Source organism: Ceratotherium simum, chromosome 26 (assembly GCF_057802395.1).
Source record: "Ceratotherium simum simum isolate JZ-2026a chromosome 26, ASM5780239v1, whole genome shotgun sequence".
Classification (NCBI taxonomy): domain Eukaryota; kingdom Metazoa; phylum Chordata; class Mammalia; order Perissodactyla; family Rhinocerotidae; genus Ceratotherium; species Ceratotherium simum.
Genome location: NC_141925.1, coordinates 15,085,867 through 15,101,447, shown reverse-complemented (window position 1 = coordinate 15,101,447; position 15,581 = coordinate 15,085,867). Strand labels below are relative to the sequence as shown.

The following is a 15,581-nucleotide window of genomic DNA, read 5'->3' as shown; positions in this document are numbered from 1 at the left end:
GAAGAGTTTGACTTATGTTGCTTAGTAGGCTACATAAATGAAATTGAATGAGGGGGCTGGCCCGGTGGCGCAGCCGTTAAGTTCTCACATTCTACTTGGCGGCCCAGGGTTCACTGGTCGGGATCCTGGGTGTGGACCTGCTCACCTCTCATCAAGCCATGCTGAGGTGGTGTCCTGTATAGAAGAGCTACAAGTCTATAACTATGATACACAACTACGTACTTGGCTTTGGGAATAAAAAAAAAAATAAAAGGAAGATTGGCAACAGATGTTAGCGCGGGGCCAATCTTCCTCCAAAAAAAAAAAAAAGAAAAGAAATTGAATGAAATGAGAAATACTTGATTTAGAGTATAGTGATTATAATGAATCTTTTAATATTTGTTAATTATTATACTGTATACCTTGATGAATGATAGCCTGATATTCTTTTCAGATTTCCATCATTGTTTTTTATTAAATTCGTTTTGTTAAAATTTCATAAAGGTAAAACGAGCAAATATATTTAAAAAGTTAGGGCCAGCCCTGGTGACCTAGTGGTTAAGTTTGACATGCTCCGCTTTGGTGGCCCAGGTTCGGTTCCCAGGCATGGACCTATACCACTTGTCTCATTGGCCATGCTGTGGCAGCAGCTCACATACAAAAAGAGGAAGACTGGTAGTGGATGTTAGCTCAGGGCGAATCTTCCTCGGCAAAAAAACAAAAACATTATAAACTCAGAAGTACTGTGTATGTTGTACATAAAACTTCATTATTGGCTTCTCAACCTGCTCCTTGTCAAAACCACTGTAGACTTTCCAAAGCAGATATAGGAAAACCAATCTTAATAAACTACTGTTTGTATATTTGTTTTGACACTGGCTTTTTTTTTTTTGTAAGGAAGATCAGCCCTGAGCTAACATCCATGCTAATCATCCTCTTGTTGCTGAGGAAGACTGGCTGTGAGCTAACATCTATTGCCAATCCTCCTCCTTTTTTTTTTTTTTCCCCCCAAAGCCCGAGTAGATAGTTGCACATCCTTCTAGTTGCTGTATGTGGGACTCGGCCTCAACATGGCCAGAGAAGCGGTGCGTCGGTGTGCGCCCGGGATCTAAACGCGGGCCCCGAACCCGGGCCGCCAGTAGTGGAGCGTGTGCACTTAACTGCTAAGCCACGGGGCCGGCCTGACACTGGCTATTTTGTAAAAATGGCCTTTTAAGAAATTTTATATTGCCACTTTTATTTATTTTTATTTTTATTTTATTTATTTTTCCCCCAAAGCCCCAGTAGATAGTTGTATGTCATAGCTGCACATCCTTCTAGTTGCTGTATGTGGGACGCGGCCTCAGCATGGCCGGAGAAGCAGTGCGTTGGTGCGCGCCCAGGATCCGAACCCGGGCCGCCAGCAGCGGAGTGTGCGCACTTAACCGCTAAGCCACGGGGCTGGCCCATATATTGCCACTTTTCATATAGAATCCCCTTTCTTTGTAGATTTAAAAGTCCCCCAAGCGTAATAGATTTAAAAAAGCTTACCAACATATATAGGTTCCCTAAGGTTGGGTTTTAGAAATTAAGATCTTTGTTGTTCTGGACATTGAATTTATCAGTCTTAAATTGATTTGCATCATTGCCATTATGCAGATAGTAATTTATTTTCCATTTAATTATAACTTTCCTTAATTCTCTTTTTAAGGTTGTTGCTGTTGCCCATGCTGTTTATCAAGCAGTGCTCAGCCTGAAGAATATTCCTGTCTTGGAGACTGCCTATAAATTAATTTTGGGAGAAATGACTTGTGCCCTAAACAACCTGCTGCATAGTCTACAACTTCCTGATGCCTGTTCTGAGATACAACATGAGGCTTTTAAGAATCATGTATTCAATGTAGACAATGCAAAATTTGTAGTTATATTTGACCTCAGTGCCCTGACTACGATTGGAAATGCCAAAAACTCACTAATTGGGGTGAGTCTTTACTTCTGATGCCTTTATTTTACTCACACTGAAGGCTCTTCTTGTTGCATGTTTCTGTGTTTCATCTACTAACACGTCAGTGCCTGTACGGAATCCCTGTAGAACAGATGGCCATGTTGAGGACATGCTGGGAGGATTAAAATGGACAGGAATATTTCCTTGCCATTATGTTTAGCTCTCTCCTTCCTTTCCTTGACAACCCTTGATAGAATTTTTTTATATTTGTTTTACTTTTTAGAAAATATTTGTTATGAGTTTCTCCTGTTTACTCTAGCATGCTTATAGAAAATTTGCCAACATTTTCTACAGCTAAAATTTGTATAATTCTTTTAATATGCAGCCCTTTCTTCCCCTGGTACTCCTTCACCTCCTCTCCACTAAAATCAATGCTTACATATGGTCTTACTGATTGATTGCCTATTTTTTTTTAGGAACATTCATATATTCTTTCTTTTAGAAAAAGAATAAAGATTTCTTTTCTTTAAGAAATTTGAAGTGACCCTGCTTTAGATTTATAATTATATTACTATAGTTTGTATATTTCTCCCTTCTATTGGACCTTGCAGGATTAAAAAACATGATTTCTTTTTTTTTTTTTTAAATAATTTTATTTATTTATTTTTCTCCCAAAGCCCCAGTAGATAGTTGTATGTCATAGCTGCACATCCTTCTAGTTGCTGTATGTGGGACGTGGCCTCAGCATGGCTGGAGAAGCGGTTTGTCGGTGCGTGCCCGGGATCCGAACCCGGGCCGCCAGCAGCGGAGTGCACACACTTAACCGCTAAGCACGGGGCGGCCTGAAAAACATGATTTCTAACAAAAAGTAGTGGCATGTAATTAAGGGATAACATTTCTAAGAAAGAAGGGAGGGAAAAGTCAAGATGTGATGTTTGTCCTTGCATGCCTTGTTAGATCAGATTGCCTTGTCTCCCTCCGTAGCTGCTCCTTCCCTCGCTGCTACGTATGGCTTATGTTGGAAGGCTGCAAGAGACTCTTCCTTTCTTTATGCTCTAACATGTGATTGTTGAGGAATTCACATTGTATACAGATTTGAGGAGGTTTATGTTCTGCACTCTGGAAACAAGGAGAGGGGGTGAGGATGGGAGGCAATCAGGTGGAATGGAGTATCTTAGCAGTACAAAGGAAAAGGGAAGGATGGAAAAGGCTTAGAGTGGCAGGATGTGCCTTTGTTCTCATTAGACAGGGCCCCTTGCCAGTAGTACAGTAGTGCACCATTATCCATGGGAGATATGTTCCAAGACCCCAGTGGATGCCTGAAACTGCGGATAGTACCAAACCCCAAAATACTATGTTGTTTTATATACGTAAATACCTGTGATAAAGTTTCATTTATAAATTAGGCACAGTAAGTGATTCACAACGATAACTAATAATAAAATAGAACAGTTATAACAATATACTGTAATAAAAGTTACCGTATGTCTTAGCAACGGTAGCATACTATTTTTTTTATTTCCTTATTAAGTTGAGAACTTTCACCTTTTTAGTTAAAAGAAGTGCTTTTCAGCTTCTCTTTGGAATATCTGAATTGCCAACATCACTACCCTTGCACTTTGAGGTCATTACTAAGTAAAATCAGGGTTGAACACAAGCACTGTGATACTACGACAGTTGATCTGATAACTGAGATGGCTAAGTGGCTGATGGGCTAGTGGTGTATACAGAGTGGATATGCTGGACAGAGGGATGATTCAGAGAGTAACTGAAACTGCGGAAAGTGAAACCAGGCACAATGGGGGACTACTGTGTGTGGAAAATTGAGGAAGTGTGCAGTCTCCTGCACGAAAGGGTACGAAGGGCTTTGTTTAGACCAGGGATCAGCAAACTACAGCCCATGAGCCAAATCCAGCTCACTGCTTTTTTTCCTTTCTTTTTTAAAAAATATATTTATTGAGATATAATTCACATACCATACAGTTCCCATTTATAATTCAACGGTTTTTAATGTATTCACAGAATTGTACAATCATCGCCAAACCTCACCTGTTTTTGTAAAGGAAGTTCTATTGAAACATAGCTACTTTCATTCAAATTTTGTCTATGGCTGTTTTCTCAATGCAGTGGTAGAGTTGAGGAATTGGATGTTGCAACAGAGGTGTCATGGCCTACAGTAAAGCCTAAGATATTCTCTTGTCTTGACAAAAAGTGTTTGCCAACCCCAGGTTTGGTGTACTAGTGTTTCCAAATTTAAATATCATTTTAATTATAAAAAATGTGTAGACATACTTATTTTGAAAGATAAACTTTGTGCACCCATGTATGTCTTGGAGGGGCCAAACATTTGCTTTCTTTTGTATGTCATCAGATGTGGGCGCTGTCTCCAACTGTCTTTGCACTTCTGAGTAAGAATCTGATGATTGTGCACAGTGACCTGGCTGTTCACTTCCCTGCCATTCAGTATGCAGTGCTTTACACTTTGTATTCTCATTGTACCAGGTACTGTATTCAGAAATACTTAAAAAAAGTTTTATTTTTAATTTTTAAAGGGGAAGATGGGTCCTTTAAAGTATAGATTTTAAAAAATATGTCTTGATTTAACTTGGAATTGCTTTTTTTAAAAAATTAGAGAAAAAAAAATGATCCAAACTTTGTCTTCCAGGCACGATCACTTTATATCTAGCAGTCTTAGTTCTTCCTCCCCGTCCTTGTTTGATGGTGCCGTGATTAGTACTGTAACCACAGCTACGAAAAAACATTTCTCAATTATATTAAATCTCCTGGGAATATTGCTTAAGAAAGATAATCTTAACCAGGACACAAGGTAACTAAGTAGTCTTTTATGATATTAATTATTTCTAACTTGTATTAATTTGGCTTCGTAATTTGAGAATAAGAAATGAAGATTATTGAGGTGGGATAGAGCAACTTCTTCATTATGAAACACTTTAAAATTTGGTTTTATTATTTAATCTAGGATTACTTATTCTTTCTCAAAATCATTATATGAAATCTCTCCCCCCACACTGTTTTATAGAAAAATGTATCTATAGAAATTTTTTTATTTTATTTACTACAGTTTATTAGTTTGGGGACGTTGTCTTAAAAGGCATATCATATTTGATAAAGAGATTTCTATAGTTCAATTTTTGTTTCTTATTGCTTGAGATATTTAAAAAACCAAAAGAAAACTAATGTAAGAAGATGAATGTAGAAGAAACTAATGTAGATTTTTAAGATTGTTTTTCTTTTTTTTAAGGTAAAATCACCTGTGTATTTTGTGTTTCAGGAAACTGTTAATGACCTGGGCTTTGGAAGTGGCTGTTTTAATGAAGAAGTCTGAAACATACGCACCTTTATTTGCTCTTCCATCTTTCCATAAATTTTGCAAAGGCCTTTTAGCCAACAGTAAGATTCTGTGATTCTTTCGTTTTGTTAGTGCTTAAAAAGGGATCTTTGGTAATGGGAGAGAGATAGTCACTTGAGTACTTTCATGGCCTGAAATGTATAATCCCCATTTTAACTACAGATGCATAATATGTCTTAATTTTTTTCATTCTTAGTATGTGAAAAATGAATAGTTTTAAGTGATTGTCACATGTTTAAGCTTATGGAATTATTTATATCTTACGTATGCTTTAAAAATTTCCCTCAGAGGGCCAGCCCTGTGGCTTAGCAGTTAAGTGCGCGCGCTCCGCTGCTGGCGGCCCGGGGTTTGGATCCCGGGCACGCACCGACACGCCGCTTCTCCGGCCATGCTGAGGCCACGTCCCACATAGAGCAACTAGAAGGATGTGCAACTATGACATACAACTATCTACTGGGGCTTTTGGGGGAAAAAAAATTTCCGTCAGAAAAAGGTTTGGGTGAAGACTAATCACTTTAAGTGGATTTTGTTGAATGTATCATTTTCCCAGTGAGGATTTCAGGCAGGGCCAGCTCTTGGTCCATAGTAGGTGGCACTCACTGTTTGTTGAATGAGTGAATGGGTTCAGAAAATTAAGACATACTGGCATATAAATACTTCTGGCAAGCTGAAAGTAACTGTCTTCTAATTTTGAATAGCTCTTGTTGAAGATGTGAATATCTGTCTGCAGGCGTGCAGCAGTCTACACGCCTTGTCCTCTTCCCTGCCGGATGATCTTTTACAGAGGTATGGGCCACAGATCCTGCTTTTTGACCCTGACCCTAATAACTTGGAAATATTGCCACACCTGTGTTGTCTATTTCATTTTTCCGTAGGTGTGTTGATGTCTGCCGTGTTCAGCTAGTCCACAGTGGAACTCGTATTCGACAAGCGTTTGGAAAGCTGTTGAAGTCAATTCCTCTAGATGTTGTGCTGAGGTATAACAGTTGTGTTGGGGCAAAGGCATTCTGCTGTTGTTACTGCCTAGTCTAGTTTAGGAAAAAACAAATCGCCTATTAATGAATTAATGTCACATCTTGTATGGCGCTTCTCATTGATGGAAGAGATATCAAAGGATCAAATTGTGCAGCTCCAGAAGAAATAACAAAATTTTATATTTTTTATGAACTTTATAAGCTCACAATTACTACAGAATAATTCATATTGTGCCAAAATGTGTTCCGTTATTTGAAAAACTAAAATGTAATCTTTTATTGTTTTGATTAAGTTAATTTGGGAGCTGTAAGAACCAAAAATTTCAAGCCTGTATCTATTTTAAAGCCTCAATTTTATTATTTTTTTAACGTCCACATTTATTTTGCAAGAAAATGACCCATTTACAGTATGTACTAACCTTTTAACTAAAACATTTTGCATAACAATGACTTTATTTTCTGTCTACAGCAATAACAATCACACAGAAATTCAAGAAATTTCTTTAGCATTAAGAAGTCACATGAGTAAAGCACCAAGTAACACATTCCACCCACAAGATTTCTCTGATGTTATTAGTTTTATTTTGTATGGGAACTCGCATAGAACAGGGTAAGACATTTCTTTGACTCTTTCATTGGGGAAAGTAATTTAAATATGCTTGAATATCTTGACCCTACACCCAAGTTTTGAGGAGAAAATGTCAGGTCGGGTGGAGTAGAAAGTAATGTTCTTCTCAAATGGGTTATTTTAGTTTTCAGCAGTAGGAAGAATTGCTTTGAAGCTCTGAAGAAACAAAAATGGCGTTTGAAATTGAGTAATGCAATGTGGTTGACAGTTAACTCATCTCACCTAGTCCTTGGTGCTTGGGGAGAGGCCTGGGGCATCGACATTCTGGAGAGGCTCAGTTGCAGTGACTGTTTTATCCTGATAGCCAAATTGTCATGAGCTGTGTACCCTAATAATCCACCCACAGCATACCCCATCCTGTTCTAACTGTAAGAGGCCTCCTCAAAGTGAGAGGTGGGGATATAATGCTTCCCAGTTGTACAGCTTTTGCCTTTTTCGAGTAGGAAAAATTGTAGTTCTTTCCTCCTGTTCCCCTTGCAGTTTTTTTTTTATCATTAAAATGGAGTTGTCATTGTCTGTTAAATATGCACTGTTTTTCCCAGGAAGGACAATTGGTTAGAAAGGTTGTTCTATAGCTGCCAGAGACTGGATAAGCGTGACCAATCAACAATTCCCCGCAATCTTCTAAAGACAGACGCCGTCCTTTGGCAGTGGGCTATTTGGGAAGCAGCACAGTTCACAGTCCTTTCTAAGTTGAGAACCCCATTGGGCAGGGCTCAAGATACCTTCCAGACAATTGAAGGTAATTGACTCTGCTTTTTCAAACTTAATGGTGTCAGTATTTGCAGGCCGTATATTACGAAATAATGGATTTCTTATCTTTGTTAAAACAAAAATTTGTGAGAATATGAATTATTTCTTTAACACTTGATCAGTTAATCTTTTAGATATGTTTGTTAGAATAAGCTTTCACTGAATAATTGTGTTGGCAACAACATAGTTGTCTGTTTTTGTTCAAAAACTTAGGGGTGGGCCGGCCCCGTGGCTTAGCGGTTAAGTGCCTGCGCTCCGATACAGGCGGCCCGGGTTCGGATCCCGGGCGCGCACAGACGCACTGCTTCTCCGGCCATGCTGAGGCCGCGTCCCACATACAGCAACTAGAAGAATGTGCAACTATGACATACAACTATCGCCTGGGGCTTTAGGGGAAAAAAAAAATTAAAAAAAAAAAAAAAAAACTTAGGGGATTTATGTGGAGAAAGCATTTTTTCCCTTAAAATGAAAGATCTTTCATGTTGGGGGTTTTGTTTGTAAATGATGGATATACAGAGGATACTTGATAAATGTGAATTTGTGAAGTTATCTCCAAGAACTTCTAGAATCTTGAACGATTTCTTTTAAATTTGGAATGTTTTCTTTGCTTTTAGGTATCATTAGAAGTCTTGCAGCTCACACCTTAAACCCGGATCAAGATGTTAGTCAGTGGACAACTGCAGACAATGATGAAGGCCACAGTAGCAACCAGCTTAGACTTGTTCTCCTTCTGCAGTATCTGGAAAATCTGGAGAAGTTAATGTATAATGCGTATGAGGGATGCGCTAATGCATTAACATCACCTCCCAAGGTTGGTTTCAGGAGGCTGTGTTGCTTTGTAGCAGTTTCATGGTCAAACCTGACAGTGTACGCAGAGCCGAAACCACAATAGACTTGTATATTGGTTTATGTATATTTGAGACATCTGTAGCTATAATTTGAACGTGCTTTCTCTTCATTTTAAAGGTCATTAGGACTTTTTTTTATACCAATCGCCAAACTTGTCAAGACTGGCTAACTCGGATCCGACTCTCCATCATGAGGGTTGGATTGTTGGCAGGCCAGCCTGCTGTGACAGTGAGACATGGCTTTGACTTGCTTACAGAAATGAAGGCAAATCTATCTCAGGTAAAGTGATGTGTTTGGAGTTAATATTAAATCTGTTAATTAGAAGAACTTGAGTTTAATTCCTTTGCTATGATTTAATCTATGGATAAAATAAGTTAAAACTTCTATTCATTTTCAAAGCTTTTGAGCCAAAATTTTGTAAAAACAATAACCTCCAAAGTTATTCATATTTGTATAAACTATTCATATTTTGTACTTAGAACATGTCATAATGTGCATTACTTATGATTAAGGATTGGAAGTTTAAAGGTAATTCTAAGAAATTTGTCTATAAAAAATAATTTTTATAATAATTTATAATAATAGTTTTATAATGTAAAGCATATATACTAATTTTATAATGTATGAAAAATTTTATGTAATAATAATGTTATAATATGTGTGAGAAAAGTGCTGGCTTGTAAGTGGGCTCAATAAATAAGTGGAATCCAAAAATAGCGAATGTTTACTTATTAAGGTAATGTCAATAGGCAATATTCAAAGACATGAAATTAATCATCCTTTAATTCATGTTTATTCATACTTAATTTTTCCTTTGTATTTACTTCATGTGTTACTCCTACAGTTGCCACAGTTTAAATGTTTGGGTAACTTTTTTTTATTTTGTAAAGACTAACACTCATGTGCTCTTAAGGTTCTGTCAGTCACCTTTTGTAGCTACATTATACGTAACGTTTTAAGAACTCTGAGCTAAATAATGTAATATTGTTGTAAAAATAATTGTTAAAAACATTTGACTTTAAATAGGCTTAGATTGTGAACAGTAGTTGTAAATTTAGTAGCGATTTGACTTTTAATCGTATTGAGGTCTGTGGTTAATTTTTCTGAACGCCCCTTTCAGGGGAGTGAGTTGGAAGTAACCATCATGATGGTGGTAGAAGCACTGTGTGAACTTCATTGTCCTGAAGCTATACAGGGAATTGCCGTCTGGTCATCTTCCGTTGTTGGAAAAAATTTGCTCTGGATTAACTCAGTGGCCCAACAGGCCGAAGGAAGGTAAGTTGGAAGGAAGGAAAGTTGGAAGGAAGGAAAGTTGGAAGGAAGGAAATGGGTGATAGGATTTATGTTTAAATCCTTTGTATTTACTGGCTAATGTTGTAGTTAAATGTTAAAACAGCAATGTTTAATTTCAGCTGTTTATAGAAATAGAAGCTTTCTGTAAATAGAAGCTTTTTAATAGAAGCTTGCTATAAATCACTTTACCAGGAGGCATCTTCAGTCTGTTCTTTAATTAGTAGTAAAACTTGGGTGCCTTTCCTATTTATTAGTTAGTAGGAAATCTTCCTTAAAACAAGATCTGCCAATTATTTGTTTTATACATACTTTTGAGCTTGATCCTTAACTGATAACATTTTACATCAGAGTCTGGTATAAATTACCCTTTATGGCTCGAGTACTCATTCATTAGCCCTGTTTACTCAACATTCAGACTCATTTGATTCCTCTAAGTAAATGAGCATGAACTGTAATAGTCTATGTATATTGATGTAAGTGTTACCAAATCTGGAAAATGTAGGAAAAATAAAAAAACTTCTCATAATTCCGTCTCCTAGTGGTAACTGTTAGTTTTGGCATATATGCCTTCCTAGTTCTTTTCTATCTTGTATATAATTTTTGCCCTTCTTTTCACAGAAATAGCAGTGTTTTTGCTGGTTACATGGTTTTGCTTTTTCCACTCGGCAGTATTTTAAAAAATACTTTGCTGTGTTAAATATTCTACAATGTGATTTTTTTTTTCTTTTTTTTGTGGATGTCATAATAGTTTATAACATTGTGAACTTTTTTTTCTTTCTTTCTTTTTTTTTTTTTTTTTTTTTTTGGTGAGGAAGATCAGCCCTGATCCAGCATCTCCCAATCCTCCTCTTTTTGCTGAGGAAGACTATCTCTGGGCTAACATCCGTGCCCATCTTCCTCCACTTTATATGGGACGCCACCACAGCATGGCTTGACAAGTGGTGTGTCGGTGCTCGCCCAGGATCCAAACCCCGGGCTGCCGCAGTGGAGCGCACGCACTTAACCGCTATGCCACTGGGCCGGCCCCATTGTCAACTTTTAATTGTACATTGTTGTTTGTCAGTCACCATATAAATGCGTCCCTTCACCCCTTGTGCCCACCCCCAACCCCCTTCCCCTGGTAACCACCAAACTGTTCTCTCTGTCCGTGTGTTAGTTTATCTTCCACATATGAGTGAAATCATGCAGTGTTTGTCTCTCTGTCTGGCTTATTTCGCGTAACATAATACCGTCAGGGTCCATCCGTGTTGTTGAAAATGGAACGATTTTGTCTTTTTTTTTTTTCATGGCTGAGTAGTAGTCCATCGTGTGTGTGTGTGTGTGTGTGTGTGTGTGTGTGTATCACATCTTCTTTGTCCAATCATCAGTTGAGGGACACTTAGGTTGCTTCCACTTCTTGGCTATAGTGAATAATGCTGCAGTGAACATAGGGGTGCGTAAGCCTCTTTGGGTTGTTGATTTCAGGTTCTTTGGATAGATACCCAGTAGTGGGATAGCTCGATCATAAGGTATTTATAGTTTTAATTTTTTGAGGAATCTCCATACTGTTTTCCATGGAGGCTGCACTAGTTTGCATTCCCACCAGCAGTGAATGAGGGTTCTCTTTTGTCCACAACCTCTCCAACATTTGTTATTTTTTGTCTTGGTGATTATAGCCATTCTAATGGGTGTAACGTGATATCTTAGTGTTGTTTTGATTTGCATTTCCCTGATGATTAGTGATCTTGAACATCTTTTCATGTGCCTATTGGCCATCTGTATATCTTCCTTGGAACAATGTCTGTTCATATCCTCTGCCCATTTTCTTTTTTTTTTTGTGAGGAAGATCAGCCCTGAGCTAACATCCATGCCAATCCTTCTCTATTTGCTGAGGAAGACCGGCCCTGAGCTAACATCTATTGCCGGTCCTCCTCCTTTTCTTCCCTTTTTCTCCCCAAAGCCCCAGTAGATAGTTGTATGTCACAGTTGCACAGCCTTCTAGTTGCTGTATGTGGGATGCGGCCTCAGCATGGCTGGACAAGCGGTGCTTCGGTGCGCGCCTGGGATCTGAACCCGGGCCGCCAGCAGCGGAGTGTGCGCACTTAACCGCTAAGCCACGGGGCTGGCCCTCCTCTGCCCATTTTCTGATTGGGTTGTTTTTTTTTGTTGTTCAGTTGTGTGAGTTCTTTATATATTATGGAGATTAACCCCTTGTCAGATATATGCTTTGCAAATACTTTGTCCCAGCTGGTGGGTTCTCTTCTCATTTTGATTCTTGTTTCATTTGCCTTGCAGAAGTTTTTTAGTCTGATAAAGTCCCACTTGTTTATTTTTTTCTTGTTTGCCTTGTCCGTGTAGACATGGAATTCAAAAAGATACCTCTATGACCAATGTCAAAGAGTGTACTACCTTTATTTTCTTCCAGGAATTTTATAGTTTCAGGTCTTACCTTCAAGTCTCTGGTCCATTTTGAGTTAAGTTTTGTGTATGGTGAAAGAAGATGGTCTACTTTCATTCTTTTGCATGTGGCTATCCAGTTTTCCCAGCACCATTTATTGAAGAGACTCTTTCTCCACTGTATGTTCTTGACTCCTTTGTTGAAGACTAGCTGTCCGTAGACCTGCGGTTTTGTTGCTGGGCTTTCAGTTCTGTTCCATTGATCTGTGGGTGTGTTTTTGTACCAATATCATGCTGTTTTAATTATTATAGCTTTGTAGTATATTTTGAAGTCATGGATTATGATGCCTCCAGCTTTGTTCTTTTTTCTCAGGATTGCTTCGGCTGTCTGGGGTCCTTTGTTGCCCCACATGAATTTTAGTATTCTTTGTTCTATTTCCATGAAGAATGTCCTTAGGATTGTGATTGGGATTGCATTGACTCTGTAGATTGTTTTAGGTAGTATGGACATTTTAACTATGTTGATTATTCCAATCCATGTGCATGGGATATCTTTCCATTTCTTTATGTCATCGTCGATTTCTTTCAATAGTGTCTTATAGTTTTCATTGTATAGGTCTTTCACCTCCTTGGTTAAATATATTCCTAGATATTTTATTCTTTTTGTTGCCATTGTAAATGGGATTGTCTTCTTGAGTTCTCTTTCTGTTGGTTATTAGAGTATAGAAATGCAACTGATTTCTGTAAGTTGATTTTGTACCCTGGAACTTTCTGTAGTTGTTGATTATTTCTAGTAGTTTTCCACTGGATTCTTTAGGGTTTTATATATATAAAATCATGTCCTCTGGAAACAGCAAGAGTTTCACTTCTTTGTTGCCTATTTGGATTCCTTTCATTTCTTTTTCTTACCTAATTGCTCTGGCCAAAACCTCTAGTGCTATGTTGAATGAGAGTGGTGAAAGTGGGCACCTTTGTCTTGTTCCTGTTCTCAGAGGAATGGCTTTCAGTTTTTCCTCATTGAGTATGATGTTGGCTGTGGGTTTGTCATATATGGCCTTTATTATGTTGTAGTACTTTCCTTCTATACCCACTTTGTTGAGAGTTTTTATCATAAATGGATGTTGTATCTTGTCAAATGCCTTCTATGCATCTATTGAGTTGATCATGTGGTTTTTATTCCTCATTTTGTTAATGTGATGTATCACACTGATTTGCGGATGTTGAACCATCCCTGTGTTCCTGGTATAAATCCCACTTGATCATAGTGTATGATCTTCCTAATGTATTGCTGTATTCGATTTGCCAATATTTTGTTGAGGATTTTTGCAGCTATGTTCATCAGCAATATTGGCCTGGTAACTTTGCTTCTTTGTATCGTCCTTGTCTGGCTTTTGGTATCAGGATGATGGTGGCCTCATAGAATGTGTTAGGAAGTGTTCCATCTTCCTCTATTTTTTGGACTAGGTTGAGAAGGATAGGTATTAAATCTTTGAATGTGTGGCGGAATTCTCCAGAGAAGCCATCTGGTCCAGGACTTGTATTTTTTGGGAAGTTTTTGATTATTGTTTTAATTTCTTTACTTGTGATTGGTCTGTTCAGATTCTCTATTTCTTCTTGATTCAGCTTTGGGAGGTTGTATGAGTCCAAGAATTTATCCGTTTCTTCTAGATTGTCCAATTTGTTGGCATATAGTTTTTCATAGTATTCTCTCATAATCCTTTGTATTTCTGTGGTGTCCTTTGTAATTTCTCCTCTTTCTAATTTTATTTGAGCCTTCTCTCTTCTTTTCTTGGTGAGTCTGGCTAAGAGTTTGTCAATTTTGTTTATCTTCTCAAAGAACCAGCTCTTTGTTTCATTGATTCTTTCTATCTTTTTTTGTTTTGTTTTGTTTTAATTTAATTTATTTCTGCTCTGATTTTTATTATTTCCCTCCTTCTACTCACTTTGGGCTTTGTTCTTCTTTTTCTGAGTCTGTGAGGTGTAGTTTGAAGTTGGTTATTTGGGATATTTCTTGTTTGTTAAGGTAGGCCTCTATTGCTATGAGTTTCCCTCTCAGGACCACTTTAGCTGCATCCCATATGAGTTGGTATGGTACATTTTCGTTTTCATTTGTCTCCAGATATTTTTTGATTTCTCCTTTAATTTCTTCAACGATCCATTGGTTGTTCAGTAGCATGTTGTTTAGTCTCCAGATCTTTGTCACTTTCCCAGCTTTTTTCTTGTAGTTGATTTCCAGTTTCATAGCATTATGGTCAGAAAAGTTGCTTGTTATGATTTCAATCTTCTTGAATTTATAGAGGCTTGCGTTGTTTCCCATGGTCTATCTTTGAGAATGTTCTATGTGCGCTTGAGAAGAATGTGTAATCTGCTGTGTTTGTATGGAGTGCTCTATATATTATATCTATTAAGTCCACCTCGTCTGGTTTTTTGCTTAAGTCCACTATTTCCTTACTGATTTTCCATCTGGATGATCTATTCGTTGATGTAACTGGGGTGTTAAGATCCCCTACTATTATTATGTTGTTGTTAATATCTCCTTTTAGGCTTGTTAATAGTTGCTTTATGCACTTTGGTGCTCCTGTGTTGGATGCATATATATTTATAAGAGATATGTCTTCTTGGTGGAATGTCCCTTTTATCATTATATTTTGCCCCTCTTTATCTCTTATTACCTGTTTTATCTTGAAGTCCACTTTGTCTGATGTAAGTATGGCAACACCTGCTTTCTTTGTTTGCCATTAGCTTGGAGTATTGTCTTCCATCCTTTCACTCTGAGCCTGTGTTTGTCTTTAGAGCTGAGATGTGCTTCTTGGAGGCAGCATATTGTTGGATCTTGTTTTTTTAATCCATCCCACCACTCTGTGTCTTTTGATTGGAGAATTCAATCCATTTACATTTAGAGTGATTATTGATATATGAGGGCTTAATGTTGCTATTTTATTGCTCATTTTCCAGTTCTTTTGCGTTTGCTTTGTTTCTTGTCCTGTGTGTTTTGGAATGCCAGTTCAGTTTGGTAGTTCTGTATGATGGTGTTCTTAGACTTCTCTTTATTTATCATATGTATCTCTGTTCTGTTTGTTTGTTTAGTGGTTACCATGAGGTTTGTATAAAAAATCTCAGATGAGATAGTCCATTTTCTGATGGCCTCTTATTTCCTTAGACTGAGTTGAATCCATCCCTTTCCTGTTCCCCTTCTAAATTATTATTGTCACAATTTATTCCATCTTGTGTTATGAGTTTGTGTTTAAAGTGATGAGGTTATATTTATTTTTGGTGTTTTCCTTCCCTTAATCTTTGATGTTATAACTGTTTGCTAACCTATTCTGATAGAGATCTGCAATTTTTCTGATTTTGTCTACCTGTTTTTCTCCTTGCTAAAAGCTTTGTATCCCTTTTCTCTTTTTTCAGGCATGAGGGCCTTCTTGAGCATTTCTT

General features: G+C 37.7%; 1 protein-coding gene across 5 annotated transcripts in view; it reads left to right on the top strand.

Annotated features, from left to right (window-relative positions):
• Positions 1-15,581, top strand: part of SMG1 (SMG1 nonsense mediated mRNA decay associated PI3K related kinase) — a 106,880-nt gene that overhangs the window by 40,876 nt on the left and 50,423 nt on the right. For all 5 annotated transcript variants that reach the window (XM_087417023.1, XM_087417024.1, XM_087417022.1 and 2 more), the window contains 11 exons: positions 1,670-1,939; positions 4,275-4,405; positions 4,569-4,730; positions 5,196-5,314; positions 5,972-6,059; positions 6,149-6,250; positions 6,717-6,857; positions 7,418-7,617; positions 8,243-8,439; positions 8,595-8,756; positions 9,598-9,752. In XM_087417023.1, coding sequence (XP_087273149.1) covers positions 1,670-1,939; positions 4,275-4,405; positions 4,569-4,730; positions 5,196-5,314; positions 5,972-6,059; positions 6,149-6,250; positions 6,717-6,857; positions 7,418-7,617; positions 8,243-8,439; positions 8,595-8,756; positions 9,598-9,752 — 1,727 coding nt within the window. The remainder of the gene's footprint in view (positions 1-1,669; positions 1,940-4,274; positions 4,406-4,568; positions 4,731-5,195; positions 5,315-5,971; positions 6,060-6,148; positions 6,251-6,716; positions 6,858-7,417; positions 7,618-8,242; positions 8,440-8,594; positions 8,757-9,597; positions 9,753-15,581) is intronic.